The sequence below is a fragment of the Leopardus geoffroyi genome, chromosome C3 (assembly GCF_018350155.1).
Source record: "Leopardus geoffroyi isolate Oge1 chromosome C3, O.geoffroyi_Oge1_pat1.0, whole genome shotgun sequence".
Lineage (NCBI taxonomy): Eukaryota > Metazoa > Chordata > Mammalia > Carnivora > Felidae > Leopardus > Leopardus geoffroyi.
In genome coordinates, this window is record NC_059338.1 from 120074526 (window position 1) to 120094657 (window position 20132).

General features: G+C 38.9%; 1 protein-coding gene across 1 annotated transcript; it reads left to right on the forward strand.

The window, feature by feature from the left end:
- Window positions 1-846: 846 nt before the first annotated feature.
- Window positions 847-19751, forward strand: PSKH2 (protein serine kinase H2). Its single transcript, XM_045452417.1, has 3 exons — window positions 847-1031; window positions 5419-6085; window positions 19349-19751. The coding sequence occupies exons 1-3, from the start codon at window positions 847-849 to the stop codon at window positions 19652-19654; spliced, it is 1158 nt and encodes a 385-aa protein (XP_045308373.1). The 3' UTR covers window positions 19655-19751.
- Window positions 19752-20132: the final 381 nt, after the last annotated feature.

Below are 20132 nucleotides of genomic sequence, written 5' to 3' on the forward strand. Positions count from 1 at the left end.
ATATAATGCTATATATAATATATAATGCTATGTATATTATATATAATGCTATATATAATGTATATATTATATATAGCATTCATATATAAGATTATATATTGTATAATAATTACAATTAATAATATAATAATTACATTATATAATTAATGTATTAAGATTACACGATCTCTACATAATATATAGAGGGATTATATAATCTTATTTTTATATATTTTATTCTTGTAGTTGCACAGTGAGTTGGACTGGATTCTAGATATCTGGTTTTGCTCCCAGTCTTTCTATTTCGAATGGTCATCCAGAGGGGAGGCTTTTCCAGCTGTAGGAGAGTTAGTGGCGTACTAGAAACAGACTAGTGTGCTTAATTAATGCATAGAGTACAGTACTATTATATACTTTAAATATTATAAGCTCTTAGAGTTTAAAGTACATACACAAAGTATATATATTTAATGCTCATGTCATCTGGATATGAGCTCAGTCTTGGAGACAAAGTCCTTTACAAAGATTATATGTTTCATAGATTCATATAATTTTTTATGTTCACATCGTCACTTTACAGATGAGAAAACTGAGGCCCAGAGAATTAAGGCTCCTGCCTTTTCGTCCGTCCACTTTGCTTTTACCACGTCAAACTCCACGCACAGATAGGTGGTCAGTGACGATGAAAGCGACCTAATGGCAGCGGGACCTTCTGAAAGTAATTTTCCTAACAAAGACCCACAGTGGGGTTTCTTCCCAGGTCGGCTCTGGGGGCGGGTCGCTCTGTCCCGCCTCTGCTCTGCTGGTCTGCGGATAAACGCGCGGTGGCGCCTTGTGCTCCAGGCCCCTCTCGGGAGTGCGGTGGGCATGGGTTGCGGCGTCAGCACGAAGGTGGTCCCGGGGCCGCCCCTGCTGCCCCGGGTCAAGCAGGAGGGTCAAGGCTGCGCTAACTCCAGAGACGTAGGACCCGGGCCCGAGGCGGCGGCCGAGGCGGCTCGCAGGATGCAGGTGGACCGATTTCGCGCCAGGTTCGATCCGCGTGTCCTTGCCAGGTAAAGCGGCAGGTTAAGCACTGGCAAAGGGGCTGGCCTGGGGCTGGGTGGAGGAAGGTAGACTAAAGACGGATCGAGATGGCTTTAGACCAGCTGCTTTCTGCTGCTAGGCCCCTGATGTCACTAAATTCTTTCTCTGCCCCTTTGAGATGTAAGTCTTCCACAACCCAGGAATGTCTTTCTCAAGGAATGTAATTCCCTTTGAAATGTAATCATGGGGCCACTTTCTCCCAGTCTTTGTGGGAAGGGGGGAGCCTAACTTGCCTGAGCCCCAATTGGCACGGATGGCCTACTCATGTTGACCACCTTCCCCACCAAGCTAATGCGCCCTACTATCTCTCTACTAGCTCTCTCAGTGCTGAAACTCTATTGGCTTTTGTTTAAAGAGAGTTAAAGTCAGTCTCTCTCTCCTACTGCAATAGTTTTGACTTCATTTGTAATAGTCTGGAATAAAGTCTTCTTCAATGGTTTTAATAAGAGTCAGGGACAAATTTTCTTTGACACCTCTGAGCAGAGAGGGCAGAGGATGTGGAAGATTCCAGACTGAAAGTGGAGGAGGAACAGCAGTGAGGAAAGGGAGGGGATCCCGGGCCTCTGAGCCCGGGAAAGCGGAAGGCCTCTCAACCCCTATAGGGCTGATGGATGAGAGCCTTGCCACAGATATGCTGAGGCAGGGTCCAGACAGGCCTGGTTTGCGAAGGATCTTTACCGCATTCTGAAAAAGGATCTTTACCACATTCTACCCTATAATTCACAGGATAGAAACAAGTCTTTGAGTCAGCCAGACTCGAGATCCACTCCTGTCTCTTCTTGCATGTCTAATTGAGAATGTTCCTTCGCCTTTCTCCTCCCTCAGTTTTTGCCTCTGTAAAGTGGGAATAATAATAGTATCTACTCCATAGGAGTGTTGTGAGGATAATTAAAATAATATATGGAAATTATGCTGCAGAGTGCAGGACACAAATCTTTATTTAGGTATTGGTGCAGTACTTACTGTCGTCTTCATAAGGCACACACAGGACCTAGCTGACTCTGCAAGAAATGAGCAAGGATCGCGGGTTGGTTGGCCTGAAAAATAACTTCCTCAGTGAGTACCATGTTGGACATGCAGAGAAAGAAAATCGTGAAATCCTCTTCCACTCTGCAGGGCTTGGTGGGACACAGTGGTGGCTGGCTCCATTGGCTTCTCAGGGACACTTCTGGCCCTAGAATTGTGTGCTTACTTCATCACAGTGCTGTGAACAGAGTCTATGCTGAGCCATTTCCTGGCCTACTTGGCAACTTCAAATACAAAGGTACCTTGTGGATGAGTCCAGTAGCTGCGAAGCTTAGAGACAAAGTTGGCTGATCCAACTGAACTTGAATCGGAATGGACATGGGATCTTATCATGACTAAATTGGTTAGATGGTATCTCTGGTCATCTGTAGCCAGAGAATTGTGGCTTTTCCGCTGTCATAACCTCCATCGGCAGGGTAGTCCCCAGTCCTGTAGGGGTGAAGGGGTCATAGAGGTGGAGGGTCACGACACTCTAAAGGCTGTAGCTGTAAGGGCTCTAGCGACTAACTCAAGGCTCTTCTTTACCTGATGGAGAGTTGAGCCCCAGAAGATTAACTGGCTTGTAGAAGTTAGAGGCAGAACTGAGTCTAGAATACAGTTGTCTTTCTTCTCCTTTGTCATTCCACTTAGAACTCTTGCAGAATATAGCTGATAGAATTTAAATCTGAGGACATTCACTTTCTTCTTGGGAGTTCATTACAATTACTTCTATCAAATAGGTTGTGATATTACTATTGTTTCCATGTGTCATTTTTTAAATACATGTTCAAAAGATCCCCAGTTTGTAGCAGCTGAAGTTACGGGAATAATTTCAATTTCTATAATTTCTAGGCTAATGTACAATTGCACCACCTACAAAATTAACTTTGAGGCTGTTTTGTTGGGTGATGGGTAAGAGTGGAGGAGTGGACGGGATGGAATGGGCTCATAAATGCCTTCTCCGATGCTTGATTTGATCGTTAATGTTTTCAAAGTATATGTAATAATTTGGAAATAATAGGTATTCAGTGAACGATTCTTTCATTCAACATTTATTGCTGTTCCCTCTGTGCCAGGCACTGCATAAGATCTAGCCACTCAAGTCATAAAAATCGTCACCATCCATGCCATCAAGGGCTCACAAGCAAGGCTGCAGTTACTGGAATTTGTTATGGGACATTGGTTATTCAATCTGCAATCATTTATTTCCACTACTCTACATTTTGGCTTAAAGCCTATGTTTCCCTCAGTGCCAAATTACTAGCAGTTTTTCAAATATTTGGGATGAAGGCCCCTTAACAGTATTGAATAAAGCTCCTTTTATTTAAGCAAAAGAGTGTAGTTCCTCAGAGATGGTAATTGGTCTGATAGCTGATGATTAATTCCATGAGCAAATGAATTCGCCTGCAGTTTTGAGGGCATAGTGATAAATTAGTATCTGCAAAGTGCTTTCATCCACATTAGAGGTAAATGTAAAACTTGGTTGGTTTGCAAAGCAATAGAATTTGAAATGCCTGTGATTATCTTCAAAATCAACCTGAAAGTGCATGTGAATATAAAAGCAAAGTTGGAAAGAGAAGAGGTGACAGAATCCGTTTAAGATGAGTAAATTGCTATCTGTTTTGATAAAGTAATTGGCCAGAAAATTAAATTAAATGCACTGCATAGAACAAAGCTGTTTTCAGTAAGCTGGTACAGCCAAATGCCATTTTTATTCAATAAGCACAGGAATATAAGGAACAGATAAGTGGGGGGGGGGGGGGGGGAGGGGGAATTACTGGAAGAATAAATTCAGCAAAAAGAAATAAGGCTATTTAAAGCACAGATTGAGATTTGCATTTGAATCTCTGGTATTGAGTATGCAACTTAAAGAATTACCTTTTCCCTGCATACTCCCAGGGCACATTTCCATTTGCTGGCATCCTTTCCTGGGAGAAGTTCTAATAAAGTGGAAGAGCACCAAATTACGATTCAAGTAAGACAACCTGGGTTCTCATCCTCACTCTAGAACTTAAACAACCAGTTGGCTAGCCTGATCTTCAGTTTTCTCATTTGTAAAATGAGGGGTTGGATTAAATCATTCTCTAATATTCTTTCCAGATGTAAAATCATAATTCTAAGTTTAGCACTTTCTCAACATTTCTTTCTTTTTAAAAAAAAATTTTTTTAATGTTTTATTTTTGAGAGACAGAGCACAGGAAGGGGAGGAGTAGAGAGAGAGGGAGACACAGAATCCAAAGCAGGCTCCAGGCTCTGCGCTGTCAGCACAGAGCCTGATGCAAGGCTCAAACTCACAGACCATGAGATCATGACCTGAGCTGAAGTCAGACACTTAACCAACTGAGCCACTCAGGTACCCCATCAACATTTCTTAAATGAGAGTTATAAATTTGATAGAACTCTTAGATGGACATAGACATTTACACAGATAATTCAAGTTCAAGGTCACCAGCCTTTGAAATCCTAGCTGACCTCCTGGCCTTTCTGAGAGATAATTACTTTACACATTAACATATATCCCATGTTAAAATTCTGTTTCCAGTGCAGAAATTGCAAGAGCTGAGGGTCAGGTGGGAGGAAACTGTGGTTCTAACACCACCCCCACCAGACATATTTACCTAATCAGTGGTTATCTATTAAAGCGCTACTGTGGACGAGATAGGGCATGTGCCTCGCTCGGACTGAGAGCTCACAGTCAAGTAACCTGAAGAAGACCCTGTCTTGTGATATGATTTCCTCCTTCTTATGAGAAGTTATAAACAGGACTAAGCTTCTTTTTTTATTTCCTCCACTTGGTTTGGTGGTGGTTGTTGCAGAATAATAAGAACAAGGGTTGTGGGGAAGAAAGAAAATGGTAGAAGGCGATCCTAAAGTTCTTCAATGAAATTTTGGTGAAATACATTTGAAGGGGTTAGATTTAATTCCCATCCATTTCAACTACAATCTGTGTGGCCTTGGGAAATTACTTAACTTTTTTTTTATTCTTAATTTTCTTACCTATAAAAGGGGGATAGTATCATATTAGTCAATAAGAGTATTGTGAGAAGATTTTTTTTAAATAAATTTTCTTGCACACAATAAATGTATAATAAATGGTAACTGTTGTTATAAAGACTGTTGTTTTAATAGTTCTCTTTCCACCAACTAATTATTTTCATATTACTTACTTACATTCCAAAGAAGAATCTGGAGAGGACTTCAAAAGTAATAAATACAATTAAGCTGTAATGAGCAAGGGAATTGGATGAGGGGATATAAAGATAGATAAAAAGATGATACAAAGCACCAACTTAAATAATTTTAAGAATCATCAATTCAGAGGATAACAGATTTGGCTTTTCTTCCCAATAGATATGACATCAAGGCTCTTATTGGGACCGGCAATTTCAGCAAGGTTCTCAGGGTGGAGCAGAAGACCACCAAGAAACCTTTTGCAATAAAAGTGATGGAAACCAGAGTGAGAGAAGGCCGAGAAGCATGTGAATCAGAGCTCACCATCCTGAGGCGGGTTAGCCACCGTTATATTGTTCAGCTCGTGGAGATCTTTGAGGCTCAGGATCGAGTTTACATGGTGATGGAGTTGGCTACGGGAGGAGAGCTCTTTGACCGACTCATTACTCAGGGATCCTTTACAGAGCAGGACGCTGTCAGAATTCTCCAGATGGTTGCAGATGGCATCCGGTATCTGCATGCATTGCGAATAACCCACAGGGACCTAAAGCCTGAAAATCTCTTATATTATCATCCAGGTGCCGAGTCGAAAATTTTAATCACAGATTTTGGTTTGGCACACTCTGGGAACAAAAGCGGAGACTGGACAATGAGGACACTCTGTGGGACCCCAGAGTACATAGCCCCCGAGATTTTGCTAAGGAAATCTTATACTAGTGCCGTGGACATGTGGGCTCTTGGTGTAATCACCTATGTTTTACTTAGTGGAGTCCTGCCTTTCGATGATGAAAACCATACAAGACTTTACAGGAAGATTCTGAAAGGCAAATATAATTATACAGGAGAGGTAAGAAATAATTTTAATTCTTATTAATTTAGCTTAGTGCAATTTCTCAACCTCAGCACTATTAACATTTAGAGCTGGATGATTCTTTACAGGGGGGTAGTGTAGGGGATGGGAGTGGGGCTTTCTTGTGCATTGCAGAATATTTAGAAGCATCCTTGGCCTTCACTCTACCCTCTATACACTACTGGTAGATACTAATATCTAGTAAATATACTAGATTCAACACCTTCCCCAAATTGTGACAACAAAAATTGTCTCCAGACATTGTTAAATGTCCCCTTTGGGGCAAAACCACCTCTGGATGAGAGCCATTGATCTGAAGGTGGCAAGGGCCTCGATTACTGAGTTGTCTGTGGTCAGTACATGGCATTAATAATTAAGTAGACAAGTTAGTTTGTGTGTAGTTTTTCTTCCATCAGCTGAGTAGACTAATGTGTACCAGAAGCTCAGCATGATGCTTGGGTGTTTGGTGAGAGATTCTCTGCCTTGAATCTAGATAATCCAAGCCTTTTTTGTGATATAATGTTTCCTCAGTGAAACGTTTAGCCTTACAGCTTATGTAAAATATTTATCCATTGTTTAAACTTGGAGCTCCCAGTGTTCGTGAAAGTGTTCACTTCTTATTGTTTTGAGTAGACAAGGAAAGTTGTCAATGTTTGTGTGTAGGATGCCTGACAAAAAGGGAAATTCATTTCATGTTCAGCAAGTGACCAAATACATTATCTTTTTGAGTATGAAAGGGTTCTTTGTCTCATAAAGAAAAATATTGGTAGTTTGATTATATCTACTTAAGGTATAATATCTGTATGTATAACATCTTACACAAAATCAAAAGCTAAAGAAGAAATTTAAATATAGTATTTTCTTTACTTTGACAGGGCTTTAATATCTTACTGTAGATGTATGCATTGTAAAAAACTCATCGAAATTGGTAATTGAGAACTAAGACTTACATAGAAAGGTAGGAAAGGATGGGGGGAATTCACACACAGTTCAGTACCATTGATTATTAAAAGTTTGAAAAATGTTCACCCTCACTAATATCCCAAAAATGCAAATGAAAACAAAGTCTTTAAAAAATTTTTTTTAAATCAATAAAGATTAAAAAAAAACCTTCAACCTGATTCATTGCTAAGAGTATTAAGAGATCAACCATCTCATTCGCTGCTGGTGGAGGGAAAATTTTACAGATTTCTTGGAAAGTAGATTGAAAATATGCATCTGGAACTTTTATTTTTTTTTTTATTTTTTATTTATTTATTTTTTTTAATTTTTTTCAACGTTTATTTATTTTTGGGACAGAGACAGAGCATGAACGGGGGAGGGGCAGAGAGAGAGGGAAACACAGAATGGGAAACAGGCTCCAGCCTCTGAGCCATCAGCCCAGAGCCTGACGCGGGGCTCGAACTCACGAACCGCGAGATCGTGACCTGGCTGAAGTCGGACGCTTAACCGACTGCGCCACCCAGGTGCCCCAACATCTGGAACTTTTAAAAGTTTATATATTTTGATCTGGTAATTCCACTTCTAACAATCTAAGGAAATAATCCCGGATGCAGCAAAGGTTTCAGTATAAAGATGGTCATCGGAGCTATAGTTACAAAAGTGGATAATTGGAAAAAAAAAACCCTAAAAGAATGTTTGCATATTATGAGACATCCATATGATAGAGTATGATAGTTTCTAAATTATGTATGCTTAAAAATTGTACAGATATTGGAAAAATGTGCACAGTATACTACCAAGTGAAAATAAAAATGCAAAATACAAACTATGTATAGAGTATAATCACAATCATGGGAAAATGTATGCATAGGAAAAAGGCTTAAAAGAAATACAGTAAAATGTTAACAGAGCTCATTTCCTGGTTTGGGGATTATGGATCATTTTGGTTTTTTTCTTTATAATTTGAATATCTTTGTGTTTCTGTTGTTCTTTTGTTTATAAAGAATATGTCTTTCTGTTTTGGCTATGGCTCCGTGACTCTTCTGTTCTATGTACTGTTGGGTGGAGTTGCCGTCATCGTGGCCTGACTGCGACGTTATATCTATGATGGTTCTTCTAATGTCTGACATCTTGATGGGGATGGCTGGAAATCTGGGGTCATCTAGGTCACCGGAACCCTTATTCCCCCCTCCACTCTCTATGCTTCATAGGGCCTTCTCTTCTTGGGGGCTTCTCCATGGAGTCTCTCCAGCAGAACAGTCAGACTTTTTACAGGTTAGTTTAGGCTTTCAAAAAAGGAGTATTCAAGAGGGAGACAGTGGAAATTGCCAGTCCTCTTGAAGGCTGAGCTTGGAAATGGCACCACATTACTTCTGCCTCATTCTATTGTGAGTTCTGTGGGCCTTAGGCTAACCCAGATTCAATGTGGAGGGAGACTGCACACAGTATGACTATTGGGAGTGTGGTTTATTAGGCCATGTTCAGACTAGATATCACCGTTGCTTTTTTAATGTGTGAGAATAATAAGCAAATATTCTTTAAGAAGTCCTTTTATCAGGTTTAATTCAGAGGGTTTCTAGGGTTGGGTTCCCCTAAAGGCCAAGAAACCCGAGAAGAAGATTCAGGTTCAAGTGACTTATTAAGGGTAGACTCCCAGGAGATAGGTAAGGGAGTCTGGAAATCAGGACAAGGAAGGTGAAGAGGCCAAGGCCATAAAGGTCAGCCTCATTTTGCAGGGAAGAATTCTTCAGCATTCTTTCAACCTGAGGTAGGAGAGCTGGGCTTTCACATCTACCCCTCTTTGCTAGTCAATGGGGGTGATGGTGGTGGGGAGCTGGTGGTAAATTTTTATATTCTCTGGGGATCAAAGGCAAGTAGCTCCAAGTGCCCCAGGGTGGTCACTGAAAAAAGCAAGGTATTGGGTTTTAGAAGCAAAGCACTTCAGGGGTACTTGGGTGGCTCAGTCGGTTAAGCATCCGACTTCGGCTCAGGTCATGATCTCACCGTTTGTGAGTTCAGGCCCCTCGTTGGGCTCTGTGCTGACAGCTCAGAGCTGGAGACTGCTTCAGATTCTGTGACTCCCTCTCTCTCTGCCCTTCCCCCACTCACACTCTTTCTTTTTCTCAAAAATAAGTAAACATTAAAAACAAAAGAAGCAAAGCACTCTGAAGGAAGGGGGTGTGGGTACATACAGAAAAGAGGGGCTCAAGCTCTGTTTGGAGCACTGACATTATCTCCATGGTGCACACTCTATTTCTTGAGGAAATACCTGTTGGTAGCCCCAGATAACATATAACACAGAGTAAGATTGTGGCTGCTTGCAAAATGTTACTGGATTTATATTCCCTTGGTTTTCTTTTCCGTGTTTGTTAGGCACCCATGTCCATCATATTAACATTTTCTTACAATATTACCAAGTGTCTTAGTCATCTCAATCTGCTGTAACAAAATACCACAGACTGGATGGCTTAAACAATAGAAACTTATTTCTCACAGCTCTAGGAGCTGAGAAGTTCAAGACCAAGATTCCAACAAGGTAGGCTTCATTATGAAACCTCTTCTCTTGGCTTGTAGGCAGCTGCCAGCTCATGGTGTACTCACATGACCTCTTCTTTGTGTGTGTGGAGAGAGAGAGATGGGGATGGGGGGGGGCAACTCTGCGGTGTCTCTTCTTAAAAGGCCACTAATCCTATCAGATCAGGACCCCACCCTTATGACCTCATTTAATTATTTCCTTGGAGATCTTGTCTCTAAATACACTGATACAAGAGGCTAGGGCTTCAACACATGAATTTTGGAGAAACACAAACATTCGGTCCATGACATCTAGGAAACACATGTTGATAGACGTAGAAAGGCATATCGTCACATTTTCTCTGTCATCATATCATTGTATACCTACCACTTACAACAAGCCTAGTAATTTCTAAATGCACCAATTTTATTTAAATACCAGGGTGACCATTGATTCTGGAAGAATAGGTATGGTAGACAGAATTATAGCCCTCCAAAGGTGTCCCTATTCTAATATCCAGAATCTGTAGGTGTATTATCTTACATGGCAAAAGAGAATTTGCAGATGTGACTAAATTAAAGATCTTGAGATGGGGATATTATCCTGGATTATCTCAGTGAACCCAATGTGATCACCAGGGTCCTTACAGTAGGAAGGCAGGATGGTCAAAGATGGAAGAGATTTGATGAAAGGAACATAGATGGGAGTGATGTGCTTTGGAAATTGAGGAAGGGGTCATGAACCAAGGAATATGGACAGTCTCTGGAAACCGAAAAAGGCAAGGAAAGAATTCTCTCCTGAAACCTCTAGAAGGAACGCAGCTTTGCTGACCATTTTAGCTTGTAAAACCCATGTTCACCTGCAGAACTGTAAGATAATAAATGTGTGTTGTTTTTTAAAGTCCCTTTGTCTATAACTAAAATTCCATGTATGACACATAGTGTGAATCATTTCTTTTCTCTAGAAGTCCGGTGGAGAAGTGCAACAAATAAGACAAAACTTCCAAAGATTTAAGTGCTGTATCTCTTATAATGAAGAGGAGTGATGTGTTTAATATATATATAGCAAGGTTGCCTACATGGCTCAGTTAGTTAAGTGCCCAACTCTTGATTTTGGCTCAGTTCATGATGTCACGGTTCTTGGGTTCAAGCCTTGCATCAGTCTTTGCACTGATAGTGCTTAGGATTCTCTCTCTCCCTTCGTCTTCCCCCTCTCAAAATAAATAAAATAAAACTTAAAAAATATGTGTATATATATATATATATATATATATATATATATAGCAAATATTTTGCTAGATATTTGGCAGATATATACTCTGACTCCACCCATGTATAAGCAAAAAACTAGCTCTGATATTAATGTTTAATTCTTCTTGATTTTGGTGTGAAATATATTCCTTTTCATGAAACTTTGATGACCATTCCACCTGTGTTATTCTTTCCTTTCTCTGAGTAGTGTTTAGGAGTATGAGAAATGTCTTTTGTTTTGACATTTAATCTATATGTCATCTTTCCAAGACATTGTTGGCTCTTTGAAGGCTGGGATTCTACCATATTTTCCACTTTATATCCAATAAAATATCATGAAGAGTTAAGTATAGAGAAACAATTAACAAAAAATAATCGTTTTTAAAAATTATAAAGAGATTCTGATTTATAACAACATGAGTAAATGCATCTCAACTGTAACTGCATTGAACATAAAATACAAATTTTAATTTATAGCAAGGTGGATTTTAGATAACTAATACCTTCAGTTGCTGAATTCATTAGATTCATTTTGGAACATTAGTGTGGTTTGGAAGGGTACATTTACCCTACTCACTGGGCTTTGCAGGGTAAGGGTAGTTCTCCTTTCCAGTCACTTCCTGCAATGCTCAAGGAGCAACCAGGTTGGAAAAACACAGCACAGGTCAAAAAGAAAAAAAGAAAAAAACAAAAAAACTTCTTATCTATTGTGTGAGGGAGGCCTTCACTTACTTTATTACCAGTACCATCATGATGGCTTTCAGCTTGGTGGCAGGGCTCATGCTGAAGATAGTAAGTAAAAGACTCACCCACCATTTCTCCCAGAGATAGTTGGAAAGCTTCCTTGTGTGGTCTCCACCCTCCTTGTCAGGCCTTCTTCGGGCCAGAGAATCATGCTCAGCTCCGGGAATACCCATATGAAAATACTCAGTGACCCTGCTCTTTGAAATCAGGTGATCTTGTCTGAGAGACCAAGTATTCTTTTGTATCTCTTCAAATTTAAGTGCTCTGATACATGTAGGAGCAAAGGCTCAGAGTCCATGGAAGAAGGGAAGACAGCCTCTTACTACTTAGGATATTTGGGTCAGATTTCACAAAGGAGAGGACATGTGTGCTGTGTCTTAGAGGAAGGGTAGGAGTTTCTGAAAGGGAGATTGGTATGTTCCAAGTAGAACAACATATACAAAAGTATAGAAAGGAATATGTTGTATAGTAAAAAATAAGAATTTGAGAGCATTTGTGTGCAGGTGAATGTATATTTATGTGGGTATTTTGTAAAGCAGTGTAGTGTAGTGGTTAAGGACACAATCCAGAACAATCCTGCCTGGTTCTACTCCCAGCTCTGCCATTTACTAAGCATGTAACTTAGGGCATATTTCTTCATTTCTCTATATCTCAGTTTCTTAATTTGTAAAAACAGTAATAATGATAGTGTTTACCTAACAAGGTGGTTGTGAAGATCAGATGAGCTAAAAGATGTCAAGTGCTTGGAGTAGTTTAACATATTAGTACATAGTGCTATATTTGTGTTAGCTATTTCTGTTACTATTACTATTAATATGGGAAACAGAGGGACTACAAGTTTGAATTTTGCTTAAATAAGCTACTAGTTACATATATACCTTACAGTGCACACTGTACTTACCAAGTACACCATTTCATTTTTTAAATGGAAGAGTGAGAAAAGTGTGGTGTTAACATTTTAATGCTAATGGTAAATTACACATTCTTGCCAATGAGTTGGGAATCATATATTATTGTGTAATTATATTATAACTATATCACAGCAGTCTTTTTCGGTGTGAAATAAGTTGATAATAAAATGAGTCTTACAACCATGTTAGTTAGCCATCTGACAAAGATAAACATTGGTATTAAAAACATGTTTAAAAAAAATCCCGCATGGATAGTGATAAAAAATGGTCCCCGTATACTTAGATTCACCTATGATTGCCATACTGGTAGGGAAAAAGTTTACTGATGCACTCCCTGAGAGGTAACATATCTGATGGATTTTGGTCACCAGCCATGACCCCAATTTTCTTTCTATATCCTCATCTCCATTTATTTCTCTTATTTTTTCTTTGCTATATTTCTTTTCCATGCAGGTTATTAAGTGGGAAAAAGTGAAAGGAGAGCAAAAGATTTGGCTCTTTAATTCCTTTTCCTTCTCTTTCCATCATGACTAGAATTTCAATGATGAAATGAACCACGTTCAGTTAGGTCATAATTCCTGTAGTTTGGTTCCCATTCCTGTGGTTTAGTTCTTAAAAACTTATGTTCACAAAAATGTGTTCAACTTTTTAGATGACATTTTTACTTTAAAAGTAGTTTTATGGAAAATACTTTCAATAGTTGTAAAACCTATCATAATGTACTTCATTTTCTACTTATCACTTTCTTCATCTCTTCTTTGACTTAAATTGGACAGGTACATATATTCTTCCCTTAAACTCAATCACAGTGAGGGATACCTAGGTGGCTCAGTTGGTTGGGCGTCTGACTTTGGCTCAGGTCATGATCTCAGGGCTCGCGGATTCAAGCCCTATGTCAGGCTCTGTGCTAACAGCTGAGCTTGGAGACTGCTTCAGATTTTGTGTCTCCCTCTCTCTCTGCCCCTCCCCCCCAACTTGTTATCTCCCTTTCTTTCTCTCTCTCTCTCTCTCTCTCAAAAATAAATAAACATTAAAAAAAGAAAATCACAGTGAGTGTTTCTTGGAATCAAAATCATGTGCATTACCTTTTTGACTGTGTAGTTGTTACCTTTGGTATAAGGGATAGTGATTAGAATGGAAAGTAGTTATCTGTTTCTTTGATTATGTTGCACTTCTTGACCTTGATATCATCAGCGGAATTCATTGAGTTGAGGAGAAAATAACTATTTACATAAAGCTTCTGAAACTTAGAAATACTTGGTTTTAATGTTATAGTTATATTGTTTATGTTCTGGTTTATGAGGTTTACAACAGGAACTAGTTCTAAATATATATTATACGTGGAAGAATAAGTTAACCATTGACTGAGAGTTCAAAGGCCAATTCAATTTTTTGTCACTCTTATGTCCTTGAGTGCTTTGAAATGTGATAAGTGCTCAAACAAATTAGGCTGTATTCAATCCTCTTTAAATTTCAGTGTTTTCCTTATAAGAAGAACCAGAAACATGACTTGTCTCATGTCAAGAACCCCTTAACTCACAAAAATATTCACTTTATGAGCCTGGTGTAAGATTGATTGGCTCTTTCTCCACTTTTATTTTTTATTAGATGCTTCCTGTAATAAACTTGGGTATATCTTTTGACTTTTTCCAGGGTTTACAAATGCCCTAATAGCTAAAGCATTCTGACATAATTAGCTTTGTCTCTGAGCAGTTTTAGTCTTGGCAAAGATAAAACACAATTTAAAGTCTGCTTTGTAGATTGAAAAGAAAAATGTTTTAATTTTAAATATTTATAGCATAAGGATGATGTACAAAATCTCCTGCTTGCTGAGCTGAAGAAGAGTGATTTTACCGGTCTACAACTAATAAGGTCATGGAGAGTTCATTGCTACTTTCGGACACATTTACATAAAATTTAATTGCAGAGCTTAAATGAAATCCTACCAAGGCCATACACTAAAGTTCAAAGGAAGAGAAATGCTAGTCAGAGAATTGTCATAAGTAGATGTTTCCAATAAAAACTATTTAAAAAATTTTTTTAAGTTTTTATTTTTTTTTAGTAATCTCTGTACCCAGTGTAGGACTTGAACTTACAACCCTGAGATGAAAAGTTGCATGTTCTTCTGACTGAGCCAGCCAGGTGCCTCTAAAACCTGTTGCTGTTGAGTGCTCTTAGCTCAAATATTTGAATGGCAACTTATCTATCTACTTAAAAATATATATTTATAGTTTTCTAAAAACTCTGTAATTAAATCTGTGAATAGTTATTACCCTGTTTCAGTAAGCTCTATATTTATCAAATTTTAGCATCAGTTACAATCCTTAAAATTTAAGATGTTGAATCTAGAATTTTAGGAACTGCATATATTATGTGTGTGTTTGTGTGTGTATGTATGTTTGTAGGGTCTAGCTTCTTTTTTTAATTAATTTTTTTTTCAACGTTTATTTATTTTTGGGACAGAGAGAGACAGAGCATGAACGGGGAGGGGCAGAGAGAGAGGGAGACACAGAATCGGAAACAGGCTCCAGGCTCTGAGACATCAGCCCAGAGCCTGACGCGGGGCTCGAACTCACGGACCGCGAGATCGTGACCTGGCTGAAGTCGGACGCTTAACCGACTGCGCCACCCAGGCGCCCCTGTAGGGTCTAGCTTCTTAATGATGACTTTTACTAGTGATTCTCTATGGGCATTTCTGCAAAGGAACCACATTAGGAGTCATTATTCATCAAGAAATTGGAAAGCACAAAACTAAAATCATTCCTTACTTCTTTGTTTCAAGGTGAAAGAATCAAGACATCAATAGATTATAAGCTACTATCTCTCTAAATTCCCTTTATTCTTCCAAAGTGAGTAAGTAGCGCAATTGTTAGTATTAAATTTTGGTTTTATACCTTCTTTTTGTTAGTGTTGATTTACACAGTTCTGCCAATTTCTATTCAAGAGGACAAATAGGCAAAGAACCAGATAAGGAAAGGAAGAAAGAACAAAGGGGGAAAAAAAGACTGAATTGCTCACAAATTTTACAATTTATTTGTAACTAAATTAATTGAATGACCTTGGGATAAAACAAAGTGCTACCATTTTCTTTTTTGTAGTTTCAAGTTTTTATTTAAATTCTAGGTAGTTAACACATAGGGTAATATTGGTTTCAGGAGTAGAATGTAGTGATTCATCACCTACGTATAACACCCAGTGCTCATCCCAACAAGTGCCCTCCTTAATACCCATCACCTATTTAACCCATCCTCCCACCCCCAGCAACCTTTAGTGTTTCTCTATAGTTAAGAGTCTGTTTTATGGTTTGCCTCTCTCTTTCCCCCCCTGTGTTCATCTGTTTCATTTCTTAAATTCCACATATGAGTAAAATCATATGGTATTTGTCTTTCTTTGACTGACTTATTTCACTTAGCATAATACACGCTAGCTCCATCCATGTCATTGCAAATGGCAAGATTTCATTATTTTTTTTGGTTAAGCTTTATTCCATTGTATAGATATACCACAACTTCTTAATCCATTCATCAGTCGATATACCTTTGGGCTGTTTCCATATTTGGCTATTGTTGATAATGCTGCTATAAACATTAGGGCGCCTGTATCCCTTTGGATCCGTATTTTTGTATCTTTTGGGTAAGTACCTAGTAGTGCAATTGCTGGATCAGAGGGTAGTTCTACTTTAAACATTTTGGGGAAACTCCATGCTGTTTTCCAGAGTGGCTGCACCAGTTTGCATTCCCACCAACAGTGAAAGAGGGTGCCTCTTTGTATCCTTGCTAATATCTGTTGTTTCCTACGTTGTTCATTTTAGCCATTCTGACAGGTGTGAAGTGATATCTCATTACAGTTTTGATTTGCATTTCCCTGATGATGAGTGATGTTGAGCATCTTTTCATGTGTCTGTTAACCAGCTGGATGTCTTGCTACCTTTCTTTGTATTTGGTTCATTACCTCTTAACACAGAGCAGTGTTTTGAGGACACACATTCATCATGATAATAGTAAGTGGAACTGGTATGAGAAGTTTTAGATAATTTTCATCTTCCAGTTCTCTGAATATAGTCAGTGGATGTGTCCACAAAAGAACTGAGGAAGGAGTTACATTGTGGTTTAATAGTAACAAGAACAAGAACAAGAACAACAAGTATATATGACATTTTATATTTTGAAAACCATTTTTCACATATTTGATCTAATTTGGTTCGAATGGCACTCTTACGAAAGAGATATGATGATTCCCATTTTTTTGATGAGAAGACTGAGATCCTTTGTTTAGAGCTATAGAGGGCCAGACAGCCTGTCTAGTCCAGACCCACTTACCTCAATCCCAGGCTTTTTCCATATTGAGATGGGTTAACAGGCTGACTGATGACAGCGTCTCCTTGAGACTGCTGAGAAAAGCCGAACAGAAGAATTTTCAAGGCAAAGAGTGGAAATGGCAAAGTGGCTGTCCAGGCTGGTGAAGGGACCCAATGATGGCATTGAGAGTTCGTCCAGGATATGAATGTGGTTCAATGTGTGGTCTCCAAATTTTTATTTTTAAAAAGTCATCTCTATGTCCAGTGTGGGGCTCGAAGGTCAAGAGTTGCTTGCTCTACTGACTGAGCCAGTCAGGTGCCCCTCTAAATCATTTTTGGTCAGATGACACTATTCGCATGCACACTCAGTTCTTATTCATTTATAGAATATATATATGTGTGTATTTATTTTATACTTTATACAACAGAGACAACAATAAATTTTATATTAAAAAGATAAAAATAAAATAGTTCTGACATTTTTTCTATACCTGTCATTTTCTAATGTGTAATATGTAATTCACTCCTAGGTACTCTCCAGTTGTTCTTTATGGTTCAGGAGTCCTGTAGTTTATAGCCCATGTTTGAATAATGCACTTTGGCTGAAGAACTTTTTTTCCATGTTACCTTATTTTCTGCAACTGCTTTTTAAGTGTATATTCATTTTAGGTCATCTTAATGAGCTCTCCATAAATCTCACTACCCGTATTTTACATTTTCCAGAAAGATTCAGTTGCTTGTCTTATAATGTTCCATTGGAGACATCTAATTTAACCTTGAGCCTAGATAAATGTGTCTGGATCCAGAGCCAAATAGATGTCTAGCCAAAGCAGAGGATGAGTGTCAGCCCCTGACGTACTTTGTCTAGACATGCAGTGTTTACATTTTATTTTTCCTGTGTTTGAGTATTTGGCAAATGTATTCATTTATTTCATGCATTTTATTTTGGGCATAAATATCTCTTGCATCTCATTTACCTAAGTAAACTGAAGGAAAAAAAAAGAGCAATTCCTTTTTACTGGTTTCTTTTTTTTATAATTTTTTTTTAAGGTTTATTCATTTTTCAGAGACAGAGAGACAGAGTGCAAGTGGGAGAGGGGCAGAGAGGGAGATACAGAATCTGAAGCAAGCTTCAGGCTCTGAGCTGTCAGCACAGAGCCCGACGCAGGGGCCGAACTCACTGACGGCGAGATCATGACCTGAGCTGAAGTCAGACGCTTAACCAACTGAGCCACCCAGGCTCCCCTACTGGTTTCTTTTGATTCAAATTCTAGGTTAATAGAGTGTTAAGAGATTGGAGACTGTGATATCTGATTAGATTCTGATTTTTCCTTGAGGACAAAGACAATAGGTTGTAAGGATTTCCTTATCTTTCTTGGGAGATAATTTTTTAAAATTTATTTTGAGAGAGAGAGAGAGAGAGAGAGAGAGTGAGAGCGAGCTCGTGCGCATGTGCATGCGCAAGCTGGGGAGGAGCAGAGAGAGAGGAAGAGAGAGAATCCTAAGCAGGCTCCCCACTGTAAGTGCAGAGCCCAGTGCAGGGCTGGATTTCACGAACCGTGAGATCATGACCTGAGCCAAGGTCAAGAGTCAGGCGATTAAGAGTCAGTGAGCCACCGACGCGCCCCAGGAGATACAATTTTTTTAAAAATACATGTCAATCAGAAATTGCTTTTAAAGATACAGCAAATGTACTGGCAATTTTCTCAATGTTTCTCCTTTGTAGATGACAAGGGATACAAAACTGTAGTTTTTTCCTAGATACATGCTATGTATTGGTAGGTAATGCAGAAAACACATGTAAAGCAACAGCTCTCTTTACCCTCACAGAAGTCACTATGAATTGCTGCTATTCTACTTAAAGTGTGTGCCAAAGCTGTAATTTTGCCAGAATAAATCCCTGAACCATCAAATAGCTGGTTGTACATACTGCACCCTGCCATATCTCTGCTACATGCTGGATCCCACTTGGAGCCAGCTGACTGGAACAGTGAGGGCCCTGTGTGTGTTGAGGAAATGCAGTGCAGCCAGAGTCTTCACTGAAGTGCCTTCTTTGTTCTCCTTCTCTCTCGAGGCTGTGGAGATGAAGGCATCCTAAGTCTGGAATAAGTTTTCAAAGGGAGAGAAAAGTTGATGATTTCTCAATCCATCCCATTTCCCACTCTGGCTCATTCTTGGAATCATGGGGACTCTACGAGATGACCAGAATGTGGTAAATACTAACCCGATACTGGTGTACTTCATGTACACCAGCTGCTCTTCCTTGTCCAGCTTACATAAATGTGATGTGGAAACTCACATTGCTAATTGCAGCACGCTAGACAGGTTTCTAGAAAGGAATTCTCGTTCACTGAACAGAAACTTTGGAACAGAATTTGTGTTTGTTTTTTCCTTTTGCCAAATAGATTTTTTTTTATTTTGCCTTTCTCAAAAGTGGATTTTCAGGTTCACTATATATTTAACAATATAGTATTTAATTTGCTTATTTGAAAAAGTCTTTTGGATTTGATATGCGTTGATTTATGTCATTAAGAAGATTATTCTCTATGTGTGTTTTTATTTTATTTATTTAATTCTATCTTATTTCTTTTTCCTTTCTAGCCTTGGCCAAATATTTCCCACTTGGCGAAGGACTTTATAGACAAACTACTTATTTTGGAGGCTAGTCAGCGCATGTCAGCCGGGCAGGCCCTGGATCACCCCTGGGTGATCACCAGGGCTGCAGGGTGTTCCATGAAGAATCTTCAGAGGGTCGTATCCAGGAACCTCATGCGGAAGGCGTCTCCCCACTCTCAGAGTCCTGAGTCTGCACAGTCTTCTAAGTCACAGTCTTATCACAAATCAAAGCAGATGTGGAGCATGAGAAACTTAAAGGTCGAAGCATCATCACTGTCTGCATTTTTGTAAGCAGATAACTTTCAAAACGACTTAAACAACTTTAAGGCAGATCTATTAACTTCATTAAATGCATTAGGTTAATAGGGACCATTTCATCATGATTAAAGCACCTAAAAATGCTCCACAGGAATGGGAGCAAATGGTTATTGTTGGGTAATGTTGACCTTCGCTTTAAACATTTTTTGGTCTGTAATTTTTTTCTTTGTCTACATTTATTCCCCAAAATATACTTCTGTAAAAGATAAGTAGTATAATAAATACTAAATGTATTTATATAATTGGAAATAGATGAAGAAGGGAAGCCCAGGTGGCTCATCGGTTGACCATCTGACTCTTGATTTTGGCTCAAGTCATGATCTCACAGTTTGTAAGTTTGAGGCCTCTGTGCTGACAGCATGGAGCCTACTTGGGATTGTCTCTGTCCCTCTCACTCTGACTCTCCCTTGCTCTCTCTCTGTCTTTCAAAATAAATAAATAAATAACAACT